General features: G+C 37.9%; 1 protein-coding gene and 1 pseudogene across 1 annotated transcript in view; one reads left to right on the top strand and one right to left on the bottom strand.

The window, feature by feature from the left end:
- Positions 1-17646, bottom strand: part of LOC111148290 (adhesion G protein-coupled receptor V1) — a 507584-nt gene that overhangs the window by 347629 nt on the left and 142309 nt on the right. The window contains exons 59-68 of the mRNA XM_022504771.1: positions 14315-14479; positions 13600-13717; positions 11670-11793; positions 10550-10688; positions 10169-10354; positions 9333-9565; positions 6170-6318; positions 3940-4141; positions 3200-3419; positions 573-812 (exon numbers count right to left, since the gene is read on the bottom strand). Of these exons, the coding sequence (XP_022360479.1) occupies positions 573-812; positions 3200-3419; positions 3940-4141; positions 6170-6318; positions 9333-9565; positions 10169-10354; positions 10550-10688; positions 11670-11793; positions 13600-13717; positions 14315-14479 (1776 nt within the window). The remainder of the gene's footprint in view (positions 1-572; positions 813-3199; positions 3420-3939; positions 4142-6169; positions 6319-9332; positions 9566-10168; positions 10355-10549; positions 10689-11669; positions 11794-13599; positions 13718-14314; positions 14480-17646) is intronic.
- On the top strand, positions 7690-8172 carry LOC111148231 (annotated as a pseudogene).

The following is a 17646-nucleotide window of genomic DNA, read 5'->3' as shown; positions in this document are numbered from 1 at the left end:
AGAAATCTGACTGATAGAGACCCGAGACTAGAGAATTTTCCAAACTTTAAAAAAAAAAGCACACCTCTCTACGTTGTTTTCATATCCTGGTCCTCAGCAATTTTTACCCCCGTTAGACTGAATCGTTCATTCATATCAAACATTCAGATTTGATCCAAAACATCATTGTGCTAATTAAACAAATACTATTCTACCTTCCAACAATCTAATTAGTGATTGAGTTAATAACGTTCATGTACTTTCATGGCAAAGGTATCCGACGTATGGGACAATATAACAAATAGCTTCTGTCTGAAAGTGCAAAAATATTCACAAAACACCAAATTTTCTGAGTGGAAAGTAAGTATTTATCACTATAGGAGAGCCCTTTATAAACTAATTACCAATAATCAAGCTATGTAATAAACTAATAAAATAACAAAGAAGTCTGGCCCATAGGAATTATTAGGACTTCATTTGGCTTTATAACTTTGAATTAATCATAAGCTCACAGAGTTTCAACAAATGTAAAATGCATTTTCTGATAAATCCATTACTCCAAAATTTTGTGGGAAAAATAAAGTCAGACTTACTGTTAATGTAATATCTTTAGCTCTGGAGTCTAATTTAGCTTCTCCCTTCACAAGTTCAAGTTTAATAATGAATATCTCTTCAACTTCAATGTCTTCATGAGGATAGACTGTCAGAGTGATGGTTCTCACACCACTTTCTCCATCCCCAAAATAGAAGGATCCACTCACTGGATCCGCAATGTCTCTGTTCTGTGGTGGTAAGGCTTCCTGAGAATTGGGTCCTAAAATCACCCAGTTCACCTGCAGAGTGTTTGTGTTTTTAATAGAGATGATCAATTTTATTTCATTTGTATCTATTTATTTAAGATTTTTAAAAAAGTAATCTGTACACCCAAACTGGGGCTCAAACTCACAACCCCAAGATCAAGAGTTGCATGCCCTACTGACTGAGCCAGCCGGGTGCCCCAGACAGAAACAATTTTAAACAAAGAATTACTTTGCAGGATATGTAGTATTAGGAAAAAAATTATATATCTTATATACATGTATATATATATATATATATGAAAATTATTCTAGGATAGCTCCAGAGAATTCTTCATATCTTTTTAAAAATACTAATATTTGCAAATATAAAATACATACTAACAGAATATGAGTTTTCATAGATAATAAAGAAAAATATGAATACCTGATCACTGGTCATCACCACAGAAAAATAAACACCCATTTTAAATGTACATATTTAGATATGTATATTTATATTATAATATAATATATATATTAGAGAAATATAAACTTTAAAAAATGAGTACAACACTGTCTTGCTGTATGCACAGTCTCTGTTAATCAAAACCTATTTGAATAAGACAATAAAACCACATGAAAAATCTGCTGGGTGTGCAATCTCTTCTAAATATACATAAATAAATTTCTGGTATAAAATGAACATACATTTTCATAAATCATTATAAGAAACAAAATTGTATAATAAATGCATTTTTAAGTATTTCTATAATATAAAATTATATACTTTTCATATCTACATGGAAAGAACATTGGGACTTTGTCTTTGCTTCTTTTATCTTTCACCAGCACTGAGCATAGCTGGTCACTTTCTTTTCCTTGAAACACAGTGTCCCATCTTTCATGGCCTCCATGATACATATCTTCCCCTTTGCTTTTACATCTCAATTTTCTATGCTGGCTCTCCTTCCTCAGATCGTTCAATGCTTGTAGCCCAGGACTTCCGGCTGTATTCTTCACATTCCTATCTACGCTCCTTCAGCCACGTAGTTTCAAATGCCTCCACATGCGTTGGCAGCCTCTGACCTCCCCACAGCCCATACTCACACACCCCCTGCCTGCTTGACCCTCTACTGGGACGGACAATGGCAATCTCAAATGAACACAACCAAAACAGAACTCTTGATTCCACACCCCCCGCCAAGCTTCTGCCTATCTCAGTAAACAACACTACAGTTTAACCAAATGCTCAACTAAAATTTTAGCAGTTATTCTTGATTCCTCTTTGCCTCGACCTCCACTGCCTGGTGAATTTTTCCTCCAAAAGATGCTCAATATTTATTCACTTCTCAGCATCCCATCTGCACCCATTTTAGCCACTGTCAGCTCAGCCCTGGACGACAGAGGGCAAGAGCCTTCTAACTGACCTTCCTGCTTCTGCTCTGGCTTCTTGACATTCCATTTCCCCACCAAGTAGTCACAAGTGAGCTACTTAAAATGGCAACCCTGGAGACATCAACACCATTCCCCTGCCTCACACTCTCTAATGGCATCCTATATGCACTCAGAATACCCTTTAGCCTGACTTAGGAGGGTCTCTGTGATCACACACCTACTAACCTCTCTGACGGACCTTGTACTGCATGGAACCCTCCAGACCTCAAACAGGCCAGGCTTGTCTATTGCTTCTGCCAAAAGGCTCAGCTCTCTAACAATTACATGACCATGTCTCAGTGTCTAGCTTTCAGCTTAAATATCACAATGTCACCATCTAGAGTAGTCGAAAGGTGACTCATGATTGTGTTTCTAGATCTGATATCCCTGTAGATCACTTAAGTGTTATCACACATATATATATATTTTAAATTTATCTGTTTACTATTCTGAAAACCCTAAGAAAACAGAGACAAGGTCTGTCTCATTCATCAGTATATTCTCAGTGCCCAGAAGAGGGTCTGGCATTCGAAAAACACCGAAAAAATACTTGAACATTTTATCAGAATTCTTCATTTCATTTCATCTCCTTTCTAACTTGCTCTCAAGAGTTCCTGATGACAGCAAGGTCTCATATATATATTTTATGTAATTCACAGGACTTGTCAGCTACTTTATACCCAGTGGGTAATTAATAAATATTGTTGATTATGAATAAACGGATATATTTGAAGAATAAGAAAATCCAACTCTATACTCACGCCATCAAAATTATTTTTTAATTTTTTTTTATTTTAAAGATTTTATTTATTTATTTGACAGAGATCACAAGTAGGCAGAGAGGCAGGCAGACAGAGGGGGGAACCCCGCTGAGCTGAGAGCCCGATGCGGGGCTCGATCCCAGGACCCTGGGATCATGACCTGAGCTGAAGGCAGAGGCTTTAACCCACTGAGCCACCCAGGAGCCCCCAAAATTATTTTTAAAACCATGGGAAGAATAACTCTACCTGAATCTCTCCTAAGAGTCCTCCAGTCCGCTCCAGCAACAAGGATAAAATCATTGTGGAATTGGGATTAGGAACAGAAATTTTGCTTTGATTAAGAAATCTTAGAACGCCAAAGGGAGAGTCGCTCTTGGCAATTGTGATTCTGCTCACTAGGTGGCGCCCAAGGACCGCTCCTCCAGTAGCTCCAACAAGCAAAATTTCAATGGGTTCTGCAAATTCACTGCAGAGCGAGAAGGAGCAATTCTGTGAGTCTAAACATATTAAAATGCTTCTAAGATCCAAATAACTAGTCATTTTCCAAATTGGTCATACATATTCAAGGCACAGCATTCATACACCAAGTGGTAAGAAGAGGGTGCTCAGCTAAAAGCATGAATGATCAACTTCAATATTATATAACCTGCAATAGTTAGTAGACTTTCTTCCTTTCTTTTGAATTGCTTAATGCATTAAGGAAGTGAATTGCAGGATGTTTCTACATTCTGATTAGATTTTGCAAATATAAGAGAGCAAAAATTATTTCCCTGTATATGAAAAAGTGACACACAAAATCCCAATCGTCTCCCAATCCCTTCTTTCCTACCCCAGCACCCCCCCTCAAAGTTTCTCACTTGTTTCTCAATGGGCATATATATAATCTAAAATTCTATTATCAGTGCAAAACGTAAGTAAGGATTGGAGCATAGTAATCATGCTTTACATATAACTACATTATTTCTGATGTTACTAAATAGAATTACCTTTCATTGTCATCAATGATGGACACATTTATAAAACTTAAGTTCTGCCCATGCTGAAAGGTGACCGAGCTGCCATGCAGTATATAATCGACACCACCAGCAACTGCAGAGGAGCTCTGAGAGATGAAATCAGCAGTCACACGGCCATAAGTTCCTCCCAGCCTCACCACCGGAATCATGATCATTCCAACATCTTCCTCCACTGTAGCAGGAATGTGCAATTAATTGGTATCCCAGACAAAGCAACTAGCTTTTATAAGAGTCGGTCAAATTAAACATAGCAATTAAACATAACAGGACAATGCAAGCTCTCACTTTTTTCCCATAATTTTTATAAATTTAAAAAAATACTGGGGGGCACCTGAGTGGCTCAGTCAGTTAAGTGTCCAACTCTTAATTTCCACTCAGATCATGATCTCAGGATGGTAAGATCGATCCCTGTGTCAGGCTCTCTGCTCAGTGGGAAGTCTTCTTGATATTCCCTCTCTCTCCCTCTGCCCCTCTCCCTCCAAGGGCAGGCGCACACGCGTGCACACACACACACACACACACACACACACACACTCTCTCTCTCTCTCTCAAATAAATAAGTAAATCTTTTTTAAAAATTAGTGAAAAATTCAAGACTTATTTTTATAAGAAATATAGTTTGTCATAAACTGAAAATTATAGTGAACAGTGTAAGTTAGAATTGAAATAACCTATTTAATTATTAGCATAGGTATTCTCCCTCTGTGTGCTACATAGAAATAAATGATCCTTGCTTTCCAAAGCAATGCTAGATGAACATGAAAAATTCTTAAAATATGTGTACTCGAAGGAAAGTATTCTGAATTGTTTCTACATTTAGTGGAACACATAGTATAAACAATTGAAGTTCATGTTAATTATATGAACGCTTTTTAAAAGTCCAGATAAAAATACAATTTTATTATATTTTAAGATCCTATGAAATCTAATTGAGAATCTGAAAATGTATCCTCGATGTTTAATTTCAACTAAAAATTGTTTTCAAAAATTTATTTTGCTCTCGTTATGTTAATCTCTGTAAATAAAAATATCATTTAAGAGTTTACATTAGCTATGCTTTTATTAGCCAACAGTTCATAGTAGCCATGACTAAATAATACTGAATTTACATTGTCATTATAAATATGCCTTGCTCTAAATTCCCCCAAAGATAATGAATCAAACAGAAATCAGTGGACAGAAAAAAAAAAAATTCTAAGTCCTTTATTTATCACTTGGTATTAAAAATGCAGCATGACTTTTATTAGCTGTAGACTGAGGTTCACAAAATGGTGGTGTCTTCCATGACTTTACCCACAAAGTCAATATTAATCAATTCCAAAATGATTTCTTTTTTTTCAAAGAGTTTATTTATTTATGTATTTGAGAGGGAAAGTAAGAGAGAGAGAGAGAGAGAGAGAGAACATGAGGGGGCAGAGGAGAGGAAAAAACAGACTCCCCTCTGAGCAGGGAGCCTGATACAGAGCTCAATCCCAGGACCCTGGGTCATAACCTGAGCTGAAGACAGACGCTTAACTGACCGAGCCACCCAGGCACCCCTCCAAAGTAATTTCTGATGAACTTTAAAAATGGCTAGATAGGGGCGCCTGGGTGGCTCAGTGGGTTAAGCCTCTGCCTTCAGCTCAGGTCATGATCTCAGGGTCCTGGGATCGAGCACCACATCAGGTCCTCTGCTCAGCGGGGAGCCTGCTTCCCCCTCTCTCTCTGCCTGCCTCTCTGCCTACTTGTGATCTGTCAAATAAATAAATAAAATTTTTTAAAAAATGGCTAGATAACCAATGAATTTGATAGAGGCAATGAGGTCAATAAATTAATCTCAGCAAGAAGATAAACACGTTTATTTTGAAAGGCATGTGCCTTTGAATAAAATCCAAAAAGCAGCCACCTCTTTTTCTCCAGGAGGGAATATGGGCATAAGTCTTATTCCTTACCATTCAGCTTTGCCGTACATAAGTGGGATTTAATACTGCTCAAAGGTAACACAAAACAGATTAAAAAAATAAACATATAAATATATAAAGGCTTATGTAAATACATAAGAAGGTGTCCATGTATGTACATACACATGTATACACACACACCTGCGTGCACATACACAGAGCAAGCTGAGAACATTTATACATGGAAATTCAAACTGACAGGGTCATTCTCAGTTACTCTGTAACTCAGAGTGGTAAATTTATAAGACTGCTGAACTTACCTTCAAAGGCAGAATACCTTGGGTCAAATTCAATGATACCCTCTGCATTATCATTTTTCATTATTATGATTCGGACAATGGAGATGTTTCCTACTTCAGGAGGTTGATCTAACTGAAGACCATTTTCTCGGATGGTAAAATCATACCCTCTTGCAAAGTCATGAGAAAATAATAATAAAAGAAAAGAAAATGAGTACATAATTGGTGAGCATGAGCTGAAGGGTCCTCTTAGCTCCTACAACTTTGTCCTATTAAGCATTTTAATACCTTGAAAGATCCCCAACACTAAAATACTCTTTTTTTTTCTGAAATGATGTCTGAAATAGACTTCTGTGCTGCTTACAATTATTACTGCCTGTATGAAATCAAAACCAATAAAAAGTATTAAACTTGGGCAATGGGAAGATAATACGACTATCAGGAAATTGGGGAAAAGTTGTAAGATGAACCTCTGGGCTAGGAATGCACTGATAAACTCATCTGATGATAAGGGGCTGAGACAGGGGCTTCAGACAGATCTGCAGTGCACTCAGGGACAGGCTGAAAGGGTTACTTTAAAGAAAAAGCAGGGGTCATGCCACTACTGAAATTTCAAGCTACAAGGAAATATTTCTGTGAACCTCGATTACAATCAATGCCTCTAGTCCTTAATACAGATGATGGTTTACTTGACTAATGACGTATTTCAGCTAAGGAAGTCACTTTTTTTTTATTGATATGATTCCCACTGAAGAAACCTTTTATCTTTCAGAGTTTCATATCACTTTAATTCCTGAAGCTAAAAAATGGCAGTAACCATTTTAGTCCTTTCTTCAATTCTCAAATTCTATTTACCTGGTATTTTTAGGCTACATAGTTTCAAAAGGTTAAAGTCAGGTTACATATAAGGAAAAATTAGAAAACAAGGGATTAAAAATATTAAATGATAAGATAAATGTTGGCATGCCTGAGTTGCTCAGTCAGTTAAGTGTCTGCCTTCTGCTCAGGTCATGATCCCACCCAGGATCCTGGGATCAAGTCCCACATCGGGCTCCTTGCTCAGTGGGGAACCTGCTTCTCCCTCTGCCTGTGGTCCCCCTGCTTGTGCTCTCTCTCTGACAAACAAGTAAAATATTTTAAAAAACCAAAACTGTTAATAGTTGTCTGAGATGGATTGTAGCTTAGCTGATTACCTTAATACCAAAGCAGTGAATTCTCTAGCAACTAGGCAAAATGAGATTATATTGCTTTCCTTTTTCAAGTCAAAGGAAACTTAGAAATTTACCTAGAAGGAAAAACTTGTTTTCTCAGAATTAAGCTTATGTAGGAATTGCTTTTTTTTCTTTTAAAAAGGAAGAGGGCAAAATGTCCAAGTCCTAATTAGTCAGTAACATGGATGTTATCTTACACTTAATGCGCTAATGAATAAATTTCACTTACTTCATTAAAATAGTCAATGACCACCTCCAATTTTAACACATTTAATGTAAGTGCAAATTCATTCCTACTGCCAGTTCTCCTCTTCTCAGGTGGCTGGGAAGATGGCAGACATTCTGATGGAGTATGCCTACCAAAACAGCCAACCATCTTTCAAAATAAGAAGAGGGTCCTGCTCGGAGAAGCTGGTGAGGAGACGTTCCCACAATACTACCAAAACATCGGTCTGAGCTTCAGAATGCCCAAGAAAAGCCACAGAGGGCACCTATATTGACAAGAAATGCCCCTTCACTGGTAATGTCTCCGTGTGAGGGTGCATTCTGTCTGGTGTGGTGACCAAGAAAAAGATGCAGAGGGCTACCATCATCCACTGAGACAACCTCCACTACACCCAAAAGTACACCTGCTTTGAGAAACGCCACAAGAACACGTCTGTGCACCTGTTCTCCTGCTTCAGGGAGCTCCAGATCAATGACACTGTCACAGTGGGAAATGCTGACCCCTGAGCAAAACTGTTAAGCTTCAACGTGCTCAAAGCCATGAAGGCCACTGGCCCCAACAAGCAATTCTAGGAGTTCTGCAAATAGTTAGACATCTGCCACACTCCCAAAGAAAATACAGTTATTTTCCTGGTTAAAAAAAAAAAAAAAAGAAGAAGAAGAAAATTCATGCCAATTGCCAGGAACGGAATCATTTCTAGGAAAATTAAGATTTGAAGTGTACACAAACCCACAGTATTTTTTCCACATGGGACTGATATACATTTTACCAAAGTCACTTAGTGAAACATTTTAGTAAGAAAAAGCTTTTAAAACATAGCATTCGTATAACAGATGCAAAACCATTTTCATGAACCAGAAAAATTCCTTTAAGACTTATATAAATGCCAACATGATTCTGGTTGAGGGTTTTGTGTCATCTGTCAGAGCAGAGGTGCTCCTGGGCTACTCAAATTGTGGGTATTTTAGCAGGCTTCAGGTGTTTCCCACCTGTGTGAATCAAGTCTGCTCCCACTAAGTCAGGGAACAAGACAGCCTCAATATGGTTAATTCTTATGTTCAATAAAAACGTGGTACACGGGGGCACCTGGGTGGCTCAGTGGGTTAAGCCGCTGCCTTCAGCTCAGGTCATGATCTCAGGGTCCTGGGATCGAGTCCCGCATCAGGCTCTCTGCTCAGCAGGGAGCCTGCTTCCCTCTCTCTCTCTCTCTCTCTGCCTGCCTCTCTGTCTACTTGTGATCTCTCTCTGTCAAATAAATAAATAAAAATCTAAAAAAAACAAACAAACAAAAAAAAAAACGTGGTACACGGTTACAACTATCTTTGACTCCTACTTTTCCCCACTTGACAACTCTACCTCATTTTCCCACAGAAGACAATAGGGATACCAAGGAAAGAAATTTCTCACTCAGCCCTCAGGTGTAGAGAAAGAGGAAAGGCAAAGTAAATTCCATCGCACCAGCTGACCTGCGACCTCCATTTCCTTACCTAATGATTACAAGCTCAAACCATGTTCCATTCTCTGACTACCCAGAGTGAATTCTCAAATGAAAATAACACACTTTCAACTTTGAGCAAAAACTGGTATTTTAGAACTTGGCACAAGTGACAGTTAATCTTGGTCATAATTTCCCTGCTATGCCCTGTCCCACTCTCACATAAATCTGAAAGAGAGCAAGTTCAGTATTAATCCCTCTACAACACATTCTCTATTTTCTTTTGTCTAATTTTCTTTTTTAAAACTTTACCTTCCCAGGAGTTCCACCTTTGTAATTACTAGGGAAAATTCCTCTGGTCCTTCAGGAAGACCATCGTCAAGTATTTCAATGTTCACACTTCTCGCCATCTCCCTGGCTTCAAAGAGGAGCTCCCCCGCTGCAGGGATAAAGTCCAAGCCTGCCTCCGCTGTCCCACTCATGGTCTCATACCAGAGTCTCACGCGGCCAGATGATCCCCCTGATCGGACGACGGTGATATTCACCTAAGCCAAGAAGCAGTTTTTATTTGACTTGGGTGTCTAATCCACCAACTCATACCTAATTTTTTATGGTTTCTAACTAAAGATTCTAGGTTTACTAGGGTTATGTTTATGTAGAATCTATACAAGTTTATAAAATATATGTTAAAATAAATGTTAAAATAATGGTGTTAGTAGCAAATTAATCAATTTGTGAAAACTCTGGAGTATGGGGCGCCTGGGTGGCTCAGTGGGTTAAAGCCTCTGCCTTCGGCCCAGGTCATGGTCCCAGGGTCCTGGGATCAAGCCCCACATCGGGCTGTCTGCCCCGCAGGGAGCCTGCTTCCTCTTCTCTCTCTCTCTCTCTGCCTGCCTCTCTGCCTGCTTGTGATCTCTGTCTGTCAAATAAATAAATAAAATCTTAAAAAAACAAAACAAAAACTCTGGAGTATGAACCAGGAAACACATTTTAAAGATGACTCACAATATTATCTTGCCACATAAAGTCTTAATATTTAAAGGTTAAGCCAGCTTTGCAAAAAAAAAAAAAAAAAAAAAAAAAAAAAGATCACGCACAAAGTAAAAACCAAAAGTGATGTCTAAGATTTTAAGCATTTTATACTCTACCCTTCGGGCTTCTTCCGACACTCGAAGTTGCTCCTGTGAGAAGGAGAATCGGCCATAGGGAAAGTCACTGGCCACCACGGTGATATTGGCAGTGCTGCTGGATCCACTCAGTAACCCCCCTTCACTGATTCCAATAAGCTGAAACTCATAGGAGCTCTTCTCCTCGGGAATGTCATCATTCAAAGCCTAGAGGACAAAAAGAGCCATCAACGGTAGGTTCTAACATTTAAAGAAAAATACCTCTCATGTCAACAACAAACAACTCAGGGATACCACCACCTCCGACCACCCCACCCCTCATTCACACACATACACACACACACACACACACACACACACACACACACCAAGGAGCATAACAGAAACCAGTCGTATTGCTACCTGTATTATTACAACTGCTGCAGACTGTCCATCTCGCATTGTCAGTTTTCCTGACATTTCAGCAAATTCTCCCACAGAAGGGGGGAATATCCTCCAGTACACGGTGACCTCCCCCCAGATCGCTGGGCCACGAACAAGGCTATGTTACATAAATGTATAATCAGTACATTTTTGTTGAAGTAATCTTTCCTAAATATTTTTTGTGTCTTTCAACAACAATTTTCATTTATTTCAAGAACGGTATGCATTATAGATCCTTATCTATCAAATCAAAAGCAAGTTTTATGATTCCAGGAGAGTACCACTCAAAGTACTGAGCGTATGTAAATTTGCTTGACAATACTAGCAAAACCTACACATTAGAAGGGGAACACCTGAAGGGATTTAAAAGAAAGTATTTACAGAGTTCACTTAATACACAAGGGTACAAAAAATGAATGGCTTAACACAGTTCTCTAAAAAATAGCACTTACAAGCAACATTAAAGGAAAACTACCAAAAAGATAAAATATTAACTCAAATTCAATTATTTCACTGACAGTTGTCCTACCAGTCATGAGAAACTTTGTATTAAACAAAATTGCCTATGATCATACTACTTCGTTATATAGTAGGCCCTAATTTTAAAACACTTAGAATCATAAAATGTTTGATGCAGAGGATTTTCAAAGGAATGATTCTGTAACTAAGACAGAAGCTTACAGAGATGACGTAACTCTCTTATTTTACATGATTAGCGACAGAATGGGGCCAAAAGCATCAGCTCTTCTGGAATTAACTCAAGGTGTTTTTCTCATCATGGGTTGTACAAATCACCCAAGAAATAGTCACGATCTAATGTCGAGAGGTCAATACACCACTGCGTGATCAATATATTTTTGTTGAAGGAACTTTTCCTAGACATTCTTCATAATCTAACTTCAAGACAGGTCAGGAAATGGCTTCAATTTTTGCCAAAAATTTTATCTACTTTTCACAGGATGTTAGTAATACATAAAATGACGATGCTTGAGAAATATGTATGTAATGAGAAAAATGCACTTATGGCATAAAAATGCTAATGATTTAAATAAAACTTCAAAATCTCCACCTGAGGAGGGAAAAAATCATGACACCTTACCTGATGATAGCGGTACCATTATACTTTCCTGAGGGTTCTCCAATGAGGACATGCCTAGATGATGGAGCTATCCCAACTTCTCCTGATGTTCCCTTTTCTCCCTGAATGATTATTGATGCGCTACCTAAGTTGAAGTTGATACATAACACGTATGTAGCAAACATATTTATTCACTTAGTATAAGCCTGGCAAAATTCTCAGCACTCCATGTATACAAATCTTATGAATTAATTGCCATGACAATCATGTAAATTAGATACTAACATTATCTTCATTTTACCAATGAAATTATTTAAGCATACTGAGGCACTCAAGACATTGAGGCAAATAACTTGCCCTGGATAATATTTTAATGAAAGGGGGCAGGACAAAGTGGATAATAATTCCACTCTCACTCCCATGGTAAGTAAGTACTCTCCTACCATTTGTGTTAATTCACTTCTGCGGTAACCATTTTGCAGGCAGTGCACTACAACTGGCTAGGTGGCAAAAGCAAGAATTCCTGGGTACTTTTAAATTTTCTGACTCCATTATTGCTTATAAGCATCTATAAAAATGTGTCAAATATTAATGGTAAGAAAACCATATCAAATAATGTGAGAATTCATATTATAATTTAGCAGTAACTTGAAGACAATCGTTTCCAGAAGCTCTTATCAGGGTTTCATCAAACAAGGGAGGAATTACCATAGTCTCACTTTCTATGGCAATGGGTTAATAAAACCAAAAGTGGTCTGTCATATCCAAGTATGTCACAGTTTGAAATATATTATGAAATTTTTTATTAATATATGATTCACCCTGAACCACTAGTATATTCTTATTCTTAGGTCTAGTTAGTCTGTATGTCATCAACTCTGACAATTAACAGGGTGCTGACAACTAAGCTAACGTAAGATGTGTGGAAGAATATGGTACAGTCATATGACTCCCTCATAAGTTTGTTGGAAAGTACTCTAGATAAAAATGCAAAAAAACCAACTACCTTAGGTATGTACAGTGATATTCTTTTAATTTTAACAATCTTTTTGGCCACAGAATTCTGCTTTTTTGGCCACAGACTTTCACATATGATGGAGTCCTTGATGGCAAAGAAAGGCATGTGACAGTCACTAAGCTATCCTATCAAAGTGGCTGGGACATTTTTTTACGTTACTATTACACATAGCACAATGCAACTGCTTTAGAAACGTTAATTCTTTCTCTCCAGATCTAAGAAACAAATTTGCATATGGGCTATAGGCAAATAAGAACTACAATGTCTGTTTCTGAAATATCAAAACATTGAAGTAATCATTTTCAGATGAAAATACACATAGTAGGCTGAAAAAGATGTAATATGCTAGGTTTTAAAATAATATTTTATTGTAAAGGTAATATGTGACCATTACAAATATGTGTAGAAAATGTAGGTAATTAAAACCCACTATCAACATTTCAAGTAAATAATTCCAAACACTTGTAATGAGCACATGACAAAAATGGGATGACTTCAAACATGTTATGAAGTCTGCCATAACACAGCGGTTACCCATGTAATTGTTTTTAAGTTTTAATGTAATTAAGGCTTTTTCTGCTATATCCTTTCGAACACTTACATGGTATTCTCTCATATTTAACAGGTCTCCTATTGATGGACCATTTAGAAAACTTCCATATTTTATTTTATAAGCATCCCTACAATAAACATCTTTTAAAAAAATCACAGAGCTAAGTATTGTGAAATCTCTGACATACAACTTTACCAATATCAGGTATTAGAATTTTAGTTTTAAAAATCTTTTGGCTGTAGTACAGATATGAAATGACATCTTTATGTTTTAGCAAACATTTTAGGAATTATAAAACTTAAGTTTGTGAGTATTGATTACTTGGTTGTATTTTTCTGAGTATCTACTTTTTAAGACCCCAAAATGTGAATTCCTCTTACCTTTCACTGGAGATATTTCTACCTCATCAATTGATATCAACTGAATGGTGAAATGCTTGTTCTCTTCCAAAACAGTATCACGAAGTGTGCGCAGCACAATGGTCTTCTGAGACTCTGTCTACATCAAATGAGAGGAATAATACATTTTCCAGATGGAGCCAAATTTTGGGTGTTCTCATTAGTGGAATAATGTTTACATCTATAAGCATTTTTAAAGTGTGTCCTTTTGTAACTTAGAATTATGAGTTGCTTCTGGAAGAATTACTATATAAAATTTGGCTCTGACCATAAATCCTATTTAAATTTTTAATAGGAAAAAAGGGAGGAAATTAACATGACCTCTAAATTGTCTAAAATGTGACCAAACCCAGTGATCAAATATAGATAAGAGTTACAAAGGAGGTAGAAATGGGGATGACATCCAGACGTCTAGCTTGGTTGACTGGTTTTTGTCCTTAATTGGAGAGAAAATGTTGAGACAAGAGTAGTTTTCATGGTGGGATGGAGGCAGCATCTAACTTAAATTTGATTTCAGATTTCTAGGGGAGTGTGTGTGTGTGTGTGTGTGTGTGTGATTGTCCTCCAAAGTGCATATGATTTTAAAAAGATTCCAGATACATCGTAAATACCATCATATGAATTCATAAGCAATACTATGGGAAAAAAACAAACACAAGTTCGAGTAAAACTGTAGGAGTCCTGACACTGACTATACCTCATCAAAAAGAAGCGTCCCATTCAAAGGCCTGAGATCATTTTTAGCTGTCTCATCTAGGGTCCACTGAAGCCGAACAGCCCCTTTTCCTCCTGGGGACCGGACAACCGTCAATGTCACATATGAATCAGGGTCATCAGACAAAAGAGATTCATCAACCATTACCTAAAAGAAAGACAATGGAGTTGGGGGGGGGAATGAAGCAGGAAAAACAATCTTATTTCTATTTATAATATCTACTTTTCAGTTTAGAACTCTGTTCATGGTATGATCATATGGCAGAAAAAAAAAATGTTTCACCAAACCCTATTTCCTTTTTGTCCTAGACACACTGCTACTTGGCATTTCCTGGGCTCTCTTGTAATTAGGTGGAGCATGTGACTGAATTCTGGCCAGCAGACCATATGGGAAATGAAGTATGCTCCTCACAGTCTGGCCATCAACTTCCCACAGAACATTCCACATTCCATGTTTTCCCATTTTCTGGGTGACTAGTGAGGACTCCAGGACCCAGAGGAGGATAGAATGGGAAAAGGAAAGAGTCCGGTACCTGAAATGTCAGATGGAGATGAGGTGTCCATAAGACCCCACCAGGAACACAGGTGTAGGACTCTTACACGAAGAAGAAATAAACCCTTATTATGTTAAGGATGTAGGATTTAGGAGTTCTTAGTTAATGGTAGTCAGGCTCCCCACGTAATACAGACCAGAAGTGCCCTCCTAATTATCTGCAGTTGGCCAATTTTAGTAAGTCCAATTTAAAAGAGGTTTTATTAATCCGACATAAAGAGAGAAAGACATTCAATACTTTGATTTACCTGTACCATTTAGTTTCTACACAAGATCCTTATTAAGAGACTTTGTTCAACTGAATTGCATATACTGACTCTGAAGCAAAGTCCAAACTGAGCCTGTAATGTCTACCTGTTATGTAAATATAAAAATATAATGCAATGCTCTCCATTTTTAAGACAGACAGACAAATATCTAATACAAAACTGTTGTTTTGTTTTGTTTTTTTCCCCATGAGATTTTGTGCTGGTGCCAAGAGCAGAGATTTATTTATTTTTATTTTTTAAAAGATTTTATTTATTGGGGTGCCTGGGTGGCTCAGTGGGTTAAAGCCTCTGCCTTCGGCTCAGGTCGTGATCTCAGTGTCCTGGGATCGAGCCCCGTATCGGGCTCTCTGCTCAGCAGGGAGCCTCCTTCCTCCTCTCTCTCTGCTTGCCTCTCTGCCTACTTGTGATCTCTGTCTGTCAGATGAATAAATAAAATCTATTTTTTTAAAAAAAGATTTTATTAATTTATTTGAGAGAGAGGGAGAGAGAGACAGAGTGAGAGAGAGCATGAGAGGGGAGAAGGTCAGAGGGAGAAACAGACTCCCCATGGAGCTACGAGTGCAATGTGGAACTCGATTCTGGAAATCCAGGATCATGACTTGAGCCGAAGGCAGTCGTTTAACCAACTGAGCCACTCAGGCGCCCAAGAGCAGAGATTTAGAACCAACTAATATTTATTGAGCTTCTATCATACGTCAGTTCTGACATATACTCTATCTCATTTAAGCCTCATGGAAACTCTAAGGATCTGGGGGCTAGCTCCATGCACATATTTGGAGAAGAGGAGCCTCCTCTTTGCTTCAAATGTTCTGACTCCACAGCCAGTGTTGTTCATACCCCTCCTCAGAGAAGAGAAATAGTAAAGAAGAAGCAAACAAAGTGAGATAGGAGAAATCCACTATAAACTCAGGATCCATAGATAAGTCCTTCCTTTTTTCTTCCACCGATACTGACATTTGAGTTGAGGTGTCCCAAGCAGATTTCTTGAGCCTCTGCTGGGGCCAGTGCTTTGGTATACTTACCATATTGCCCTTGGGAGCAGCTTATTCATTTGACAGGTTTACACTAACAATCTTTCCTCAATATCCTACAGTTCTAAATCTAATGTTTCATCAGATAATGCTAACAAAATGTCCACTGTATGCACAGTACTGTGTATCTCAGATACATGTTAAAAGATAAATTCTGTGTTATCAAGAGCCTCTGGCAGTAAGAAACACAGACTATTGAAGAAGGAGCCACAAAGGGCTGAGCAACAAGGAGCTCCTAATACTACAATGATTAAAAATAGCGACGGACACCTACTGAGTGTAAAGCCCAGGCTTTACAGATAGCAACTCATGTCCTCGTCACAAGGCTTATGAGAAATAACACAGGCTCCCTCTTACCACTTTGACATCGCAAGACAAATTTGAAGTTAATTTGAAGTTGAAGAAGATATCAGTTCCCAGACCAAGAGTGCACTAAAGTCGATGACAGCAGTTCAGAGAAAATGAATAAACAAAACTTACTTACAAATAGCAATGTAACTTCATTTTCCCTGACACTGAGAGAAGCTTGTAAATATACAGTCTAATGCCTGAGTCCAGAAGTGTGACCAAGTTAAAAGCAACAACATTATCTTACGGTTTTCCCAATGAAGATTTGACCAAAATCCTGAACCTTTTATCTAACCTCAAAAGCTAACAGAGACACATTATAAAAATTAAATTATATATTTATACAGATTAAGATACTTCTTTTCACATATGCAAAGAAAAAAAGTATTGTTGGAAATACAACAAAATATCAATGATGTCCTTATCTCAGGTGAATAATATAATGGATACTTTTTAACTCTCTTCTTTATACTCATAGTTTTATGTTTCCCAGACTTTCCATTTTGCTGAGCAAACATTCACAGCCACTCTCCTGTGAATCTACCAGTCCTTACAAACACTTCTGCTTATTCCTTCCCCAAGAGAGCCTCACTAGGTTATAGCAGAAATGTATCCTGTCCCTCTTATGGTTCCCATTCTCTAATGAAATTGAAATTTCAATAATCAAGCCATTAGGCAATTATTAGTGTTTATTTAAATTCTGGAGCATCTGGGATGCCCAGCCCTAACAGGCTAGCTGTAGGTCTAGCCTTGTATCCACAGAACAATAAAGACAATGAGAATTAGCGCAAACTGTTTATTATGTAAAATGATCTATGATGAATCACTGATTACATACAAGTGATCAAATAAAGAGAATAGTGACCTATAGAGCCAGAAAAGTTGTGTATATTGGAATTACCTACATGTATTTATGATTATTTCATCTTGGAATTTCCTTTGAAAAACAGTCTTAAAAATTATGACATAAAATCATTGTGGGGACGCCTGGGTGGCTCAGTTGGTTAAGCAGCTGCCTTTGGCTCAGGTCATGATCCCAGCGTCCTGGGATCGAGTCCCGCATCGGGCTCCTTGCTCATCAGGGAGCCTGCTTCTCCCTCTGCCTCTGCCTGCC

This window comes from Enhydra lutris, unplaced genomic scaffold (assembly GCF_002288905.1).
Source record: "Enhydra lutris kenyoni isolate GAN:26980312 unplaced genomic scaffold, ASM228890v2 scaffoldscaffold19, whole genome shotgun sequence".
NCBI lineage: Eukaryota > Metazoa > Chordata > Mammalia > Carnivora > Mustelidae > Enhydra > Enhydra lutris.
Note: the sequence above shows the minus strand (reverse complement) of the source record. Positions and strands in the feature narration are given on the sequence as shown.